Below are 15,430 nucleotides of genomic sequence, written 5' to 3'. Positions count from 1 at the left end.
AAGAAGAAACAGGTTGGTTTGTTTGTCCTCTCACAGCACAACATGAGAAGGGAAAAAATTGCTCTCAGTAAATTCAGCTAGGAAACAAAGAAAACATAAACACAGGGAGAATATAGAAATATATAACATACAGAATGGTGGTCAAAAGGTTATATGAGTGTAAGCAGTCAGGAATATATTCAAGTTGGTAACTAAAAGATTCTGAAACACTCTTCTGTATGGAGTAGTGTCATGGGAATACCTAACAAATTTAGGACTTGTTCCTTGATTAAAAAATTTTGCGTGATTGTTTGTTACCAAGGTCTTAGATTCAAAGACCTGGAAACACCTTTCCAGTTACACAATTGATCCTGATTCTCTAATGTAAAATATATTCATTGCCTTTGCGGGCTCCATTTGAAATAATTTCAGTTTATTTTAATTTGTTATTTTGTTGAAATTACCACTTCATTTAAACTAGTACTCAGGTGCCCTTACGGATCTTGCACCTCATTTAAATCTTGCTATATACAGCTGTTTAGAAGAGAGTGAGTTGAAATGTATCAGTTGAGATTACCATCACTCATTTCTAGTTCTGATGATATTAACCTGTCTTCTATCCCCTCTAAAATTAGGAATGGATAATGCAGAGATTAGTGTGTTGTATGTACATTATGTTTTCAGGAAGCGTAGTTCAGCCTTTTGAAAGCAGGAACAATTTTACTGGAGAGAGATGTTTTTTTCCATGAATAAGGAATTTGCATGCCAAATGCTCAAGTCCCCAGCTGCTGATTTTGCATCATGCACATGCATGCTTACTTTCCAGAACCATTTTTTCCTCTTTTTATGGTGTTCCTTTATTTTTTGTTACAGAGGAAGACGTGCTGTAAGTTTTGCTTCCCTTTCCTGATTGTTAGAATTAAGTGGAAAAAAAAAGATTGATAATCATAATCCTTCAACCTATGTACAAATCTGTTGTCCTCTTCTGCCTCGCATCAGTTTGATATTAACTGCTTAGGTGCCAATTTGGTGCACCTGCTGTTTTGCATGAGCGTTGTTTAGCTAGCAAGTGTTTACTTAAGAGCCCCAGGACCCTAACAGTTCAGTTGCATGCAGTGATTTACATTCATTATTCAGCTCCTCTCTGCTCTGCTCATCAGCCTTAAATAAAGTAAGGGCTTGCATGGTGTACCCATTAGCTTCACAAAGCCTCCGCCCTGTTGTGGGTAGCAGTTGACCACATTTAAGAAAGCCGATAAGAAAATTCGAGGCTGGATTTGTTGTGTCCTACCCATGTTTTGTGCCTTGGCAACAGACTTTGTCTGTCTGTGATGCCTAGTATTTCAATCACTGCCTCATTAAAGCTAAAGTGCTTAAATTAATGGCCACAGTATTCCAATTTTGACAGGATGTAGGGAGAGAGTATTTTTCTGTGTATTTGAAATTGATTTTATTCAGAATTTTTCCAGCTGTTTTCTGAATTTGCCAGTTTTTGACTGTTGCAAAATGGTGAGTAATGTAATTAGCCATTACTGATCTAAGTAGTAATTAATTATGCCAACTGGTACTCTTGAGTATTCAAACATGCAAAGGAAATAATTCTTGTTTATACCCCATCCCAAGCTATGGAGTATATAGCCATGTGTCAAAATCAGGAATTAGTATTTCTACCCATTTCCAGTTCATTGATAGGGACAGGTCCACCATGTATTACTATAGTCAATTCCAAAAAAGAAGAGCTGCTAAATACATTTAACAGAAATGAATAGTATTCCTACTTACCTGGATTATGGTTTGAAGTTTTCACATAGTAAGGTCATTCCTCTGTATTTATGCTCTCTTCATTTTTCCACACACACAATTTGTGTGTGTTTGTTTTTAACAAACATCATTTTTAGTTACACTTGAATAGGAGGTGCAATTTGTGCACGGTAGTTCTGGTTGTGAGCATTCATTCTAAGCGCTCTCTACTGAATTTCAGTGTTTGCTAAAAAGCGTGAAATTCGCCAGAAATGTGAGAATGTTATGCAATTTCAGCTTCGCAGTTGTCTCTCCTTTTTACTCCGAAAGAGATATGATAGTAGTAGAAATTTTGACAGGTGAGCGGCAGCTTGTCTGTGGCCACATACTGCCAGGGAAAAAAGGTACAAAAGCAGATACTTAAAAATTAGGCCTAATGGTTTCTGCATTTAATTCTACTGAAGATAATACTGACTAAATGAGCGGAAATATGTACTTAATGTACCTTGTAAGTAGTTTGACAAAACTGAGAGAAAATTGGAAGCAGTGAGCCTAAATACTTTTCTGAGTGAAAATCTTTTAAAAATGATCAGTTATCTATTAACGAGCTTGCATACCATGTAAGTATTTGCATGTAAGCACATAGAGGACTGATGTGTTGAGGTATTGCATTAGCAGTGAGCTGTCACTCTTAGTTCATTTGCAGTGTGCTCTAATAATTTATTCTGGTCCTTCTTCCCTTCAGCAAGTATCCAGCTAGTTGCTAGGCAACTGTAAGTGATTTTTTACTGCGCATGTTTTTTATGTGGCAGTTGTGGTTATTATTTTCTAAAACTGAGGATGAGGATTAAAATCAGTGTTCCACTAATAATTACTAATTTTCTCCTGTTGTACCCATAACACAGCCACCTGAGATTGTCAGAAAAGATCACATTCGTTTACAGTATATGTGGTTGTATACAAAAGGAGCAGAAGGTAACATTTCTTTGTGAGAGGCATTTCTATAAAAATGATACAGTAGAATATGCTGTTATTGATCTGGGTAGGCAAAATTAGGCACTAGTCTTCTGTCTGTTGCATATTTCATGCACTTAATGTTGTTTTTTTCCACTCATGACCTTAAGTGATTCTCAGTAATTAATTATATCAGGCAAAAGCTTGAAGGTTTTTTATGGCATTCTTCCTTTAATAGAATGTGTGAACAAGCTACAGTTAGCTAGATTTATATCTTGAAAATACGATATTGCTTTTTAATAATTTACTACCATTAAATTTTTCATATAAAACACAATATAAGGGTGTGTGCATATATGTAAAAAGGAGAGGGAGGGGGAAGAATTATGTATCCATGAGATAATTATATATATATATAGTTATATATATTGTTATGGGACCTTTTTTTAATAGGGCAAATATGCCCTACATGTTTTAAAATCTGATCAAAATTAGGAGATTATTAGCAGCTATTCATACTAAAATAAGATTAAAGATGGTTATATTTGCTGTTAAAAATCTGAAGTGTAATTGAAGCAACACCAGCATCAGTGTTTTAGTATTTTTTCTGAAATAGATATTTCTGTTAGAAGAATGCTGGTAAAGTTTAAAACACAGCAGTGACAACTCAGTCCCTCTGCATACCAAATCCATGTTGCACAAAGTTTTGAAAGCAACTTTTTGTATTGTAAAAGGATTAGCTTGTATCTATATTATACACAAGTATATTGTACAGATTTACTAAAAGCATTTAAAATTTGCCAAGTCAGGCACACAGAAAATAGGATATAACAGGAAAAAATAAAAAGGAATAAACCTAATGTTTCCTGTTATCATAGGAACATACATTACTGTATGCTGTATAATGGTGTTACAGCCTTATGGTTTGCTTTGCTTTCCTGTGCTTTGCTTTACACAGAGCCTGTGCCTGTGCCTTGTGTATAGAAGATGGGCAATGATCAGTTAATGCATGGCCAGATTCCTCCTGGGCTTCTCTATCATGCTTATGAGTATAGGGAGTCTGAATGTTTTGCAGACACATAACTTTTTCAAAATATTGCGCTGTCGTTCTTCACAATGTTTTACTCTCATTTTACATATAAAGAATAGAGACTAGAGACTTAAATTTATGAAACAATTTAGGCACCAGAGATCTTATTTCTCAGAGTACTTAGTGTTTGATAGGTTCAGAAAAAATGTCAGTGATCTCACTTGCAGCTGAGAGTGTTCAGCACTTTCCTTTATTAACAATGTATTACTATATATATAAATATATATATTCCTCAATTTCCGGAAGAGTAGGAATTAATTTCATAAAATGTGTAGTTTATTAATTTAGTGAATTGTGTAGTGTGTTTTTAATGCATTGCTTTTGTTTTGCTTTCTGTTTCTCTTTAAGAGGGCAGCCTGAAATGATGACAAGTTCTGTCGTATGACATGATGTTGTCACTGACAGGGATCATTAACAGGATTGGTGCCTTTAAATCCATTATATAAACACCTCCCACTTTGACTGGGAAAGTAGGAAAGTAATGGATTTGACTCTTCAATGTGAATCAGTTCTAAGGAGATGGCAGATGGGCAGATACAGTGGCTTGTCATCTGGGATGACAATTATCTGGTCATTTTATGATTTCCTCTATTTCAGTAACAGGGTGCTTCCCAAGTAAACTAGATCTCTTCGCTGAAGTTGCTAGTAAACTGCTTGGAGTGTGAGGTGCAAGTGGTCTTCAGGTTGTCTACACCAACATCTCTATAGGGTAGATAGGCATGACTATTACCTTCCCTGACCGAGATGCACAGTACACCTTCTTGTCTCCTTGTGCAGCAGCAACACCAACAAGTGTGTTGTGCCATGATCTTGCATCAACTGCCAGGAGACATCTGGCAGTTACTGTCTCCTGCTGCAAGTCAAAAAATGTTGTCAGGATGAGAAAGAGGCATTTACTAGGCTAGCACTGGAGAAAAAAATACTCTGTGTGCCAGGTTGCCCCAAGGATATTGAATCGACACCACGGATTAGCAGGCTATGATTTAAACATTTATATTTGTTGTTCTCTCTGATGCAAGGTATATAAGGAGCCAAAGTGTCCCAAAACTAAATAAGAACATTAAAAAATTTTGAATTAGGTGAGCAACAGCTCTTTAGGAAATGAGAAAATTCTGCTCATTCCTGCTTGTTCGTTGATCTTTCAGGTTCCCCAAGCAAATTTGTGTCTCCAAAGATTCTCAGGCATTAAAAGGTACCTATGATATGGTAGGCATTCGTGATTTACATAAAGGACAGAGCTGTTCAGTGCTTTCTATCATCCTTATATTGTTCATCACAGAATTGCCTCAGTTAACCTGTATTTCACTGTCAATTTAACGTGTCTAATAAGATACCACACTGTTATGGAGGGTGACTGCAAGAGAGAAGCTCAGGTGGAGGTGAAGACTTGGCAGCAGCCTTCACCTTGTCCAACTTCTGTGAGGGTTTGGTTTGCTTAAATTACCATCCAAAGGTGGAAATGAGAAATCAGGGTCATGAGAGAAGCAAGCATGTGAACATGGCAGGGAATACTTGTGAATGCTAAGCACAACGGATTACAGTTCATCTCATCAGAGCTTTTTTCTGCTGCTTTGTATGTGACAAGAACAATGTTGCACAGAGGGGAAAAAAAAAAAAAAGGAAGCCTGTAAGCACCATTAACACATTTCCTCTCCAGGTGACTTAACAGTCATCTATTATTTGTGAAGCCACAAATGAGAAGATTTAAAGCAATCAAACAAACAAAAAAAACCTTCAATTTGTAAGTGTCAAAATAGCTATAAATAAAGGGTTAGCAATAGGAAATCTGGAAAACTTAGAAATTCTGAACACCTGTAAATGATAGGAAATGTTCCTAGAGCATGAGAGGATTTTACATAACCCATTAATTTATTTCAGATGATTGAAGAAGTACAAATCACAGTACAAATCACAGTAGTGATTTTCAGTACAGTTAGAATGATCTTCCCAGGAACCTAACACTCAGTAATGAAAATTAATAATGTTCTTTATTGTAACATTTAGTTATTCTGATAGCAGTCAGCATCTGGTGTAATGGAAATCAGTATAGCTGAGGGAGTTGGCAGGTGTGATTGCTGGGCTGCTTTCCATCATCTTATCAGTGGTCATGGTCAACTAGAGAGGTCCCGGATGACTGGAGACTTGCTAATGTGACACCCATCCGTAAGAAGGGTCATAAAGAGGACCCAGGGAACTACAGGCCTGTCAGCCTGACCTCGGTGCCAAGACAGGGGATGAAACAGGTCATCTTGAATGCAATCATGCAATGTATGTGGGACCACTGGGAGGATCAGGCCCAGCCAGCATGTATTCATGAAAGGCAAGTCCTGTCTGACCATTACCTCATCTCCTTCTATGACCAGACAACCCACCTGGTGGATGAGGGAAAGGCTGTTGATGTAGTCTACCTAGACTTAAGCATAGCCTTTGACATGGTCTCCCACAGTAGTCTCCTGGAGAAGCTGGCAGCCCATGGCTTGGACAGGTACACTCTTTCCTAGGTTAAAAACTGGCTCAATTGCTGGGCCCAGAGAGTGGTGGTGAACAGAGTGAAATGCAGCTGGCAACCAGTCACCACTGGTGTTCCCCAGGGGTCGATGTTGGGGCCCATCTAATTGAATATCTTTATTGATGACTTAGATGAGGGAATTGAGTGCACCCTCAGTAAGTTTGCAGACGACACCAAGTTGGGGGGAAGTGTCGATCTGCCAGAGGGTAGGAAGGCCCTGCAGAGGGACCTGGACAGGATGGGTCAATAGGCAGAGGCCAAGGGGATGAGGTTCAACATGGCTAAGTGCTGGGTCCTGCACTTTGGTCAGAACAACCCCATGCAGCGCTACAGGCTTGGGGCAGAGTGTCTGGAAAGCTGTGCAGAGGAAAAGGTTCTGGGGGTATTGGTCGATGCTCCCCTGAACATGAGCCGGCAGTGTGTCCAGGTGGCCAAGAAGGTCAACAGCATCCTGGCTTGTGTCAGGAGTAGTATAGCCAGCAGGACCAGGGAGGCGATTGTCCCCCTGTACTCTGCTTTGGTGTGAGGCTGCACCTCGAGTACTGTGTTCAGCTTTGGGTCCCTCACTACAAGAAGGACATCAGGGTCCTGGAACGTGTCCAGAGAAAAGCTACAAAGCTGGTGAAGGGCATGCAACACAAGTCCTGTGACGAATGGCCGAGAGAGCTGAGGATGTTTAGTCTGGAGAAGAGGAGGCTCTGGGGAGACATTGCTCTCTCCAGCTACCTGAAAGGAAGGTGTGGGGAGCTGGAGGTCAGCCTCTTCTCATAGGTAACTAGTGTTAGGACTAGAGGGAATGGCCTCTAGTTGCGCCAGGGGATGTTTAGGTTGGAAATGAGGAGACATTTCTTCTCAGAAAGAGTCGTCAGGTGTTGGAACAGGTTGCCCAGGGAGGTGATGGAGTCGCTGTCCCTGGGGGCCTTTAAGGAAAGGTTGGACGTGATGCTTAGAGACATGGTTTAGTGGGAGGTATTGGTGGTAGGGTGATGGTTGGACCAGATGATCTTGGAGGTCTTTTCCAACCTTACTGATTCTATGATTCTATGAAGAAATGGTGTGCTATGACTAGGATGTAAAAAAACCAAGTATAAAATGGCCAAGAAGGAGATAAACTTACAGTGACAGCAAAGAGACATGATAAAAATTAAAAAACAAAATGAAGAAAAAGGTAAGACTGCACTTGGCAAACCACTGAAGAATTCAGAGTCAGGTTCTGATCCTCATTCCATGAGGTCACATGTGTTCCTGTAATGGTGATATGTTAGGAAAACAGCACAAGGATTTGTATTAAATTGTAAATCAATTATCTCTATTATTACAATTGTTATTGTTATAAATAATAATTCTATTTATGAAATAATTAAAATTACTATTTTATTATTAGTGATAATAATCCATATGTCAATTTCCAATTCTTTGAAAGAAACATTTCTTTTTTTTTTTTTTCTCTGTGGGTTTGTGTGGAGGGAATTGTAGTAATTCCTTAACATCGCAAGTTTGTTTTTCTCAACAGTTCTGGACGGCAGCTAAGTGAAGTCTTCATTCAGCTCCCGTCTAGGAAAGAACTACCAGAGTATTATGAATTGATTAGGAAACCAGTGGACTTCAAAAAAATTAAGGTAGGGTCATTCTGGATTATAGAGGTTCCTACATTTCTTTTTGTTAGACAGGGCAAATATGTATTCAGTATTAAAATTACAGCATGAATATTGTATGTTCCTCTGTTTGTGGCTTGTACTTCAAGCAGTGTTAAATCCCTTGTAATGAATTTTGTTTCATTTATGTTGCAGTATATCACTGTAATTTCAAAATGGAGCAGTGACATAAATATCACTTTCAGAGATGACATCTGTCTTTTTTTTAAAGGACCAATCGCAAATCTATAAGGAAATCTTTAGTAAAAAATATTTTTTTGCAAAAATTTAGTGGTTGTAGGGGAATATAGACATCCCTAAACTAGGGTCTTGGAATAGCTAGACTAGATCTAAACAGCTTGGCAGATGGGGCTTAAGCAACTTGTTGCACATTAGGTGATGTTGAAACTCTTTGAGTTTCATTTGTGTCGTGGTTTATTTGTTTCTGTGCTGGGAAGAAGAAACTGGAAAGTCTTTTATCAGAAGAGCTCAATTTCTGTGGCTTTTGTCCCTTACACTCCACAAAGAAATTGCATGATTTTTGCTTTTATTACCACGGTGTGATTTTGTGAGTAATATCTTTGATACATTTTAGCGTTCCTTTGTTTGTTTTAAACAGGTAGTTGTCATGATGCTCACTTAGGTAGCGTTTTAAAAGAGAAAGTTTTTGATGTATTGAAATCAAATATTAATTCAATGTCCTGTCTGCTGTTTTTTCTCTGTACCATTGCCCCTCCATACTTCCCATTTTCTTCAACAAATACAACAGGAAAGAATTCGCAATCATAAGTATCGGAGTCTTGGAGACCTGGAGAAGGATGTCATGTTGCTGTGTCACAATGCTCAGACATTCAATCTGGAGGGATCACAGGTCTGACTGAACTTCTGTGTGTCAAGGATAAGAATTTCGGTTCTTAAATGATTATTATTTATGTCTACAAACCCCGTGTTTGAATTCTTATTTTAAATAGAGAAAAATGTCCAAATTCTTACAGTTATCCAGAGTCCTCTGGTCACAGCTGCAGTGAATTTGGTTTGGAGTCTGATTCTGAGATCAGTTTGTTCTGATCTGTATGTAGTTCAGAGCTGCTGCAGAACCATTTGAATCTATAATAAATGACTGTTCATGTTCATCAGCTTGCGCTTACCAGAGTAGATGACAGAAGGAGAAGATGTAACAGTATGGTTTAGTACCAGATATACATGAAATGCTTAGTAGTGAGCACTTCAGCTCTAGTAGTGGCAGATAGAAATTCAAGGTCTGTCCAGCAGTAAAGCCTTCTGTATAAAGTTTTACATTCTCTGAACCCTCTGGCAAGGATTTTTTTTTTTTTGAAAGATCAGTGTCCATTTTGACAGTCAGTAATAATGAATCCCAGCTGAGTCTTAGAGGTTTAGAGGGCAAAATCTCTCAACTTAAACAAATGTTTTACACGAATGTGTGTAGTGCTGTGAATTTGGAACAGAAGATGCTGACTCTAAAGGATGCTGACTACAAAATCTGGATGACAGATGAGAAATTTGTCTCACACAGTGGGAGTTGGAGGTGTTAGAATTGACAGGAACAATCCTGAATGGGTAGGAATGTTCTGGTATGGGTAGATCTTGTTGCTGTTTGGAAATAAGCCAACCTGTATCACAGTTTTGCAGAATCATTTTCCATTGTAACGTAGCAACATTAACTACCAGAGTTAGTATTACTTTTTATAGTACGAAACCAAAATAACTGGTATAAAAGTTTTTTTTTCTTTGTTCTGTTTCCTTATTTTTAGTTGTTTTTTATTGTTGTTTGTTTGTTTTTAAAGCTTGTCTGCTATGTTCTCTATGTTAATTTTTATTTCCAATGAATTGTGGGGCATTTCTGCAGCAGTTCTCCAATTTTAAGGTTACTTTTTATTCTTTGTGATAGTTTGGTTCTACCTGTGCTCTGGCATATCAGTATACCAGTTTACTTAAGTAAACTAGATTATTTGTGTGTGCACTAAAAACAAACAAAAAAAGAAACAGACATGCAAGGGGTTAAAAATAATATTTATCTATTGAAACAGAAAAAAAAAATTGTCTTAAAAATTTGCATAGTTTGAAGTTCCATTGTCACTGCTTTTCTCATTTTGAAGGAAGTTCCACAGTCACAGCTGTTCCATTGATGATACCTGTTGGAATCGGATTTTCATCAGAATAAGAAATCTTTTATTTGCATAGCTTTTCCTGATGCAGCCCCCCAGTCTTTTCTGGGTCAGACTAGCTATTGAATATCTACAGATAATCCCAAATTAAGAAGGTTAAAAAAATTAAAAATACTTCATTTCTCTAGGAAATTTTGTTAAAAAGTCTGGGTCATAGCAAGTTGTTAAATATGTAGTGTCTGGAGTTAAAAATAGAATCCTGTACTCTTCCTTGACTATTCTTGTCTTAGAAAGGTGTTTGGTCTGAGAAAGGACAGCAAAGTTAGTTGAAAGAGCAATTCTTAAGAACAATCGTATATCCTAGGCCTATGGGACAGAAAAAGAAATCACACTTGAGAGGAACTCAGGGAGCTTCTAAGGACAGCACACTTTATAAACAGTAGGCATAAGACAACAACAATAATGATTTGACTTCCAGGGAAAAAAAAATCTGGGGTCTAACAGCATACTCATGTCACACAACTGAAGGAAAAAAAGGTCATTTCAAAACATTCATAATCATTATGTATTATGGGTGTCAACAAACAACTTTTACCATGTTCAAGAGCAGTCAAACATCTCATAACAGAAAGCATGGGAGTACTTAAAGAATGTGGAACAACCTGTACTGAGAGGGAATTTTTCTAAAGTGGACTTGGTGATCAACTGAAAAAAAAATCACGTATTTCACATAAAGTATTCTGAACTGAGTTTTTTTTAATAAATTTTACTGAACCTTCAAAATATTAGTGTTTTTATCAGTTTTAATGTACAGATTGTAATGGCCACCAAAACTCCCTCCATTATCTTTCTTGCAATTATCGGATGTCCCTTTATACAAGAAAGTGTTTAATTAAGCAGAAGGAATAGTGTGGCAGCTAAGCTAGTTCAGTACAGGATGATGAGAAAACCAGATACAGTCTATGACTCTTTACCTTTCTGTTAACTATTCTTAATTGTTCAGCGCTGAATTGTCCAGTGCTTGGCATCTGACATCTTACAAAGCAAAATATATAAGCTTCTTTGTTAAGATGATTATGAAGCCTCAGTTAATTAGGAAGACTAAGGTATGCATTCCTATAGAAGGCCATAGCCTTCTGTTATGTTAATCTGAGAAATGCATTGCAAACCAAATGTAGTCCTCTCATTTGTCGATGTGAGGCTAAATTGAAAATGTAGAAAAAATCGTGGAGGTTAAATGGAAAATCTGATTTGTGAAAGATACTTAACAAGGATACATTGTGTTCAAGAACAGGCGATAAGTTTAGAACGCACTGATTTTTCAGTCTTTTTAGATCTGAGGAGAAGGAAGGGATGATCTGCTTGAGTTAAACTACTTTCCTTGTAGCCACTTTGGATTTCAGAAAAAAAATATAAAAAACTAAGGATAATTAACACAAGAGCTACTCATTTGACATTATCAAGTATATTGTTAGACTTTAATTCATTTTTTTAATTGAGATGCTTACTGCTGAAGACTGTCACATTGGCAGGTTTTCAAGACTGTTATAATCTAATGAAAATACAGAATAGCTCCTGTGGTAATAAAAACAATAAAGAAAAATGCTCTAACTGAACATTTAAAATGTAATATATTTTAAGAATTCTATTTTTGTGAGTCACTGACAAATTTCTTCATTCAGAAAGCCAAAAGTTAATGTTGGCATTTATTTTAAAATGCATGCAACGAGCAGTGTTACTTTTAATTTGAAAAGGACATATACTCTGTGGATTTGCACCAGAAATTAGGGTCTATACTGTGAATTTTTGATGTTGCTTGACTTTACAGCTCTGACATAGATTTGTATTCATATTGTAGATATATGAGGATTCCATTGTTCTTCAGTCTGTGTTCAAAAGTGCACGACAGAAGATTGCCAAAGAAGAGGAAAGTGAGGATGAAAGCAATGATGAGGAAGATGATGATGATGAAGAAGAGTCGGAGTCAGAATGTGAGTCCACTGCTAGGTAGAGAAGATAAAGTATATGTAGGGGTAATTAGTTGTTCTAGTTTCTGCTGTAAGAATCCATTTTCTATGAAAGAAAGTAACTTCTTAAAAAGCTTTTTGCTTTGGGTGTTTACATTGAGCTTAATTCATGTTGCTTTGTGTTATTGCTGTACTTGTTAGAATATAGTAAACTACTTTTAAGCCAGAAAAAAATCACAGAAGTGCTTTGTGGGAGCAGGTCTCACTGGCTTTAAGTGTTGACAAACCCTCTGATCCTATTCATGTTATTTTTAATTACAACTACCTGCAAATGCTAGATACAATATTCATAGGTGGTCAACCTTTCAGGCATGATGTGACACATAAAAATCATCACCTGGTTAAGAACCAGAAGATGTAGCAAATATTCTTCAGTGAGAGAGGGGTGAAGTGAAACTCCAGATTTTTTCAGAAGTCAGAGGTGACACCAATTCTTCAGAGGGCCCATCTGTAAGAAAAGACTGGGCTGGGCATACAGTTAGGCTGGAATTCAGGGCATGGTGCAGGAAAAACTGGAGTATGTCTTCGAAGAAGAGACCTCTTATCCCCTCTTGAAATATTCTGACAATATATTATCCCTCTAGGTGAAAATATTTGCCTTTTGCTTCTAGTTTGAATTTTAATCTGCTGCGTATATCCTGTTCCACTGATTAACTAGTGTATTGAAATTGTCGTAGCATACTGATGGCCAAAATGGAGCCAGGATTGCCCATACAAAGGGCCTAATCTCAGTACTGTCTTCCAGGTCTCCTTGTCAGTTCAGATTTCCTCAGTGGAAACATAACCCCCAAACATGAAGTCCCTGCAGACTCAGACATGATGTAGTAGAAAAGGAGGCATCCTTTATTCCCCCTTTATGCCACTCAGTACTCCTACCCGTGCTCTCCAGCTACCCCACCTGTCTTGTTACAGAAAGTATAGTACTTTGCCCTGAACTGCTCTTCCAAGTACAGCAAGCAGTTCTGCAAAACATGACATTTCAGCAGTTCATTTGGAAATCAGACACTTAACATGACCTTCAGAAAGGTGTATACTCCAAATGTGTTATCTTCACATGGCATTTCTGTGGTCTAAAATAACACAATTGCTTGTACAAATCACATACATGTCTATGTGCAAATAAGAAAGTATTTTCAGGTGTGCATCTCCTCACAAAACCAGATAATACCTGTGGACACCATGCATTCTGAAAGTGAAAAAGAAGATGCACATGGTCAACTTGAAGTTGTTTATGGCTTAATACAAATCATTGTTATAACTATCAAGAAGCAGAGAAATAAAAGCAAAACCTCTGATTGTTCCACAGTGCAGATAAAGAACAGAGAAAGTACCTTTTCAGATTGCTACCAGGGGAGAACTTCTATGAACAGAGACAGCACTTACAAGTTGATAAGTGATCTTCAGTAGTTATTTTATTGAATTAGCGAAGAGTGGCTACGTTGTTTTTAAAAAAATGCATTCATATATGTTGTTTTACTTTCTGCAGCAAAATCAGTAAAAGTCAAAATCAAGCTGAATAAGAAGGATGAAAAGAGTCGGGAGAAAGGGAAAGGCAAGAAGAGGCAAAGCCGAGCAAAAGCGAAACCTGTTGTGAGTGATGATGATAGTGATGAGGATCAAGATGAAAATGTAAGTTTCGTTCACTGAGACTGTGGAAGTGGTTGCAGTGATTACGTCTCTACCCTGTCTTGCTTGCTGTCAGAATTCTCACCTATTCATGCTTAAGCATGTATTTAATCTGTATTCATTATCTTGAGAGAATTTGGCAAGGGTGTTAACTGTATCTGGGTGTGCTTAGGAGATCTGGGTCCTGTGCTGAAAGACAAGAAGTCTAAGAAGTTCGGAGCTTATTTCTTGGAGTTGTTCCTACTTTCTTTGTAACTTTAAGCCTCATGGTTTGTTTACTTTCATCCCCAAATGAGAAACTCTTTGTTTGTTTTGTTTGTTTTTTTTTGGTGGGTTCTTCTATTAATGGAACAAATGAAAGCAGACCTCAGTTGTTTTTAAATGTCCGTGTAGACAGAAAATTTGGTGTTTCCTTACTACTCAGTGTCTTTTCTTCTCTAAAGAAGCCAGCAGCAACTGAATTAAATGTCATAAAAGAGAAATATTAGATAACAGTATATTTCTTAAGGCTATCTTGATTTGTGAGTTTAATTGTCATCTTTCTCCCCTTTTCTTTCTTTTTTCTTCTTTAACAAATTCCACAGAATAGCTGGCAAAGAATTTCTGACTTGTCTTGTGTCTCTTACCTCTAGGACCAGTCGGAAGCAAGCGGAAGTGATGATGAGTGATCCATAGGGTTTATTTTCTTGGCAGAACTGACCCCCTTCCCTTCTCTTCTCCCTTCTCCTATTTTATGCCCAGTGAATTCATTTTGTCAAATAGACATTGGGTTGTTTCTGTATTCTCATTCTCTATAAATTAGCTTTAGGGTAGTGCCAGACAAACATATGATATCATGGTGTAAAAAAGGAAAAAATGTAACATATTGTGACCAAATGGGCCTCAAAGACTTAACAACAAAGCAACAAAAAAAGCTTTTGATGGAAAATGTGGGTTGGTAGTATATTTCTATGGGCTGGGTTTAGCTTGGTAATGGTTTAATTGTGCCTGGTTTTATCATTTGATAGGAAGTTTTTCAGTGGCATCAGAGAGACAAAAAAAAAAAAAAGTCTTTTGTAGCATTGATAACCAGGAGAAGCCATTAAAAGTCACTGGTTATTTTATTTTTCATCAGGCAGTTTTCAAGGTTTTTATTTGTTCTGTACTATTTTTTTTTTTACACTGTGGTACATATATGCAACTTTGTTTAATAGCTTATAATTGTACAGTAGTTAGCCTTCATCCATCTTGTCCCATTTATGTTTTTCCACTTTATGCTTGACGATCTTCAGAAAAATGCTTTTTGAATTGTATCAAATTTGTCTATTGTAAACTTTGCTTAACTTTTTTCTCCTTGATCAAAAAAGTTGGGTTGAAAAATGCTATTGAATATTGCAATCTATATAGTGTAATGGATGGCTTCTTTCATCAGACTGATCTTCTATGTTACCAATGTGGATTATCACCTTTTCCCTAAAGTGTACTTAATCTTTGCTTTCTTTGCACAATGTCTTTGGTTGCAAGTCATAAGCCTGAGGCAAATAAAATTCCAGTAATTTTGAAGAATGCGGTGTTGGTGCTTTCATAATAAAGAGATAATTTAGCTTAATAGATACAGTCCTGTGCTATGAGTTCCACAAAAATCTTTTTTATAGTAGTGATGGGAGGACAAGAATGTTTCCTGTAGAGAGGTCCACTGTGGTCTGTCCAGAGTATGTAAAATAAGAACTCATTCTTATCACCACAGAAGTATCTTCAGAGATGAA

The 15,430-nt window shown here is 37.2% G+C and overlaps 1 protein-coding gene across 5 annotated transcripts in view; it reads left to right on the top strand.

The window, feature by feature from the left end:
* SMARCA2 (SWI/SNF related BAF chromatin remodeling complex subunit ATPase 2) overlaps positions 1-15,227 on the top strand; it is a 125,086-nt gene extending 109,859 nt beyond the window's left edge. For all 5 annotated transcript variants that reach the window (XM_083817128.1, XM_083817132.1, XM_083817129.1 and 2 more), the window contains exons 30-34: positions 7,786-7,891; positions 8,676-8,777; positions 11,891-12,023; positions 13,546-13,688; positions 14,318-15,227. In XM_083817128.1, the coding sequence (XP_083673254.1) occupies positions 7,786-7,891; positions 8,676-8,777; positions 11,891-12,023; positions 13,546-13,688; positions 14,318-14,353 (520 nt within the window). In that variant the 3' untranslated portion in view covers positions 14,354-15,227. The remainder of the gene's footprint in view (positions 1-7,785; positions 7,892-8,675; positions 8,778-11,890; positions 12,024-13,545; positions 13,689-14,317) is intronic.
* The last annotated feature ends 203 nt before the right edge of the window (positions 15,228-15,430 follow it).

The sequence above is a fragment of the Anser anser genome, assembly GCF_964211835.1.
Source record: "Anser anser genome assembly, chromosome: Z".
NCBI lineage: Eukaryota > Metazoa > Chordata > Aves > Anseriformes > Anatidae > Anser > Anser anser.
The sequence above is the reverse complement of the archived record's forward strand: the minus strand, read 5'-3'. Positions and strand labels throughout refer to the sequence as shown.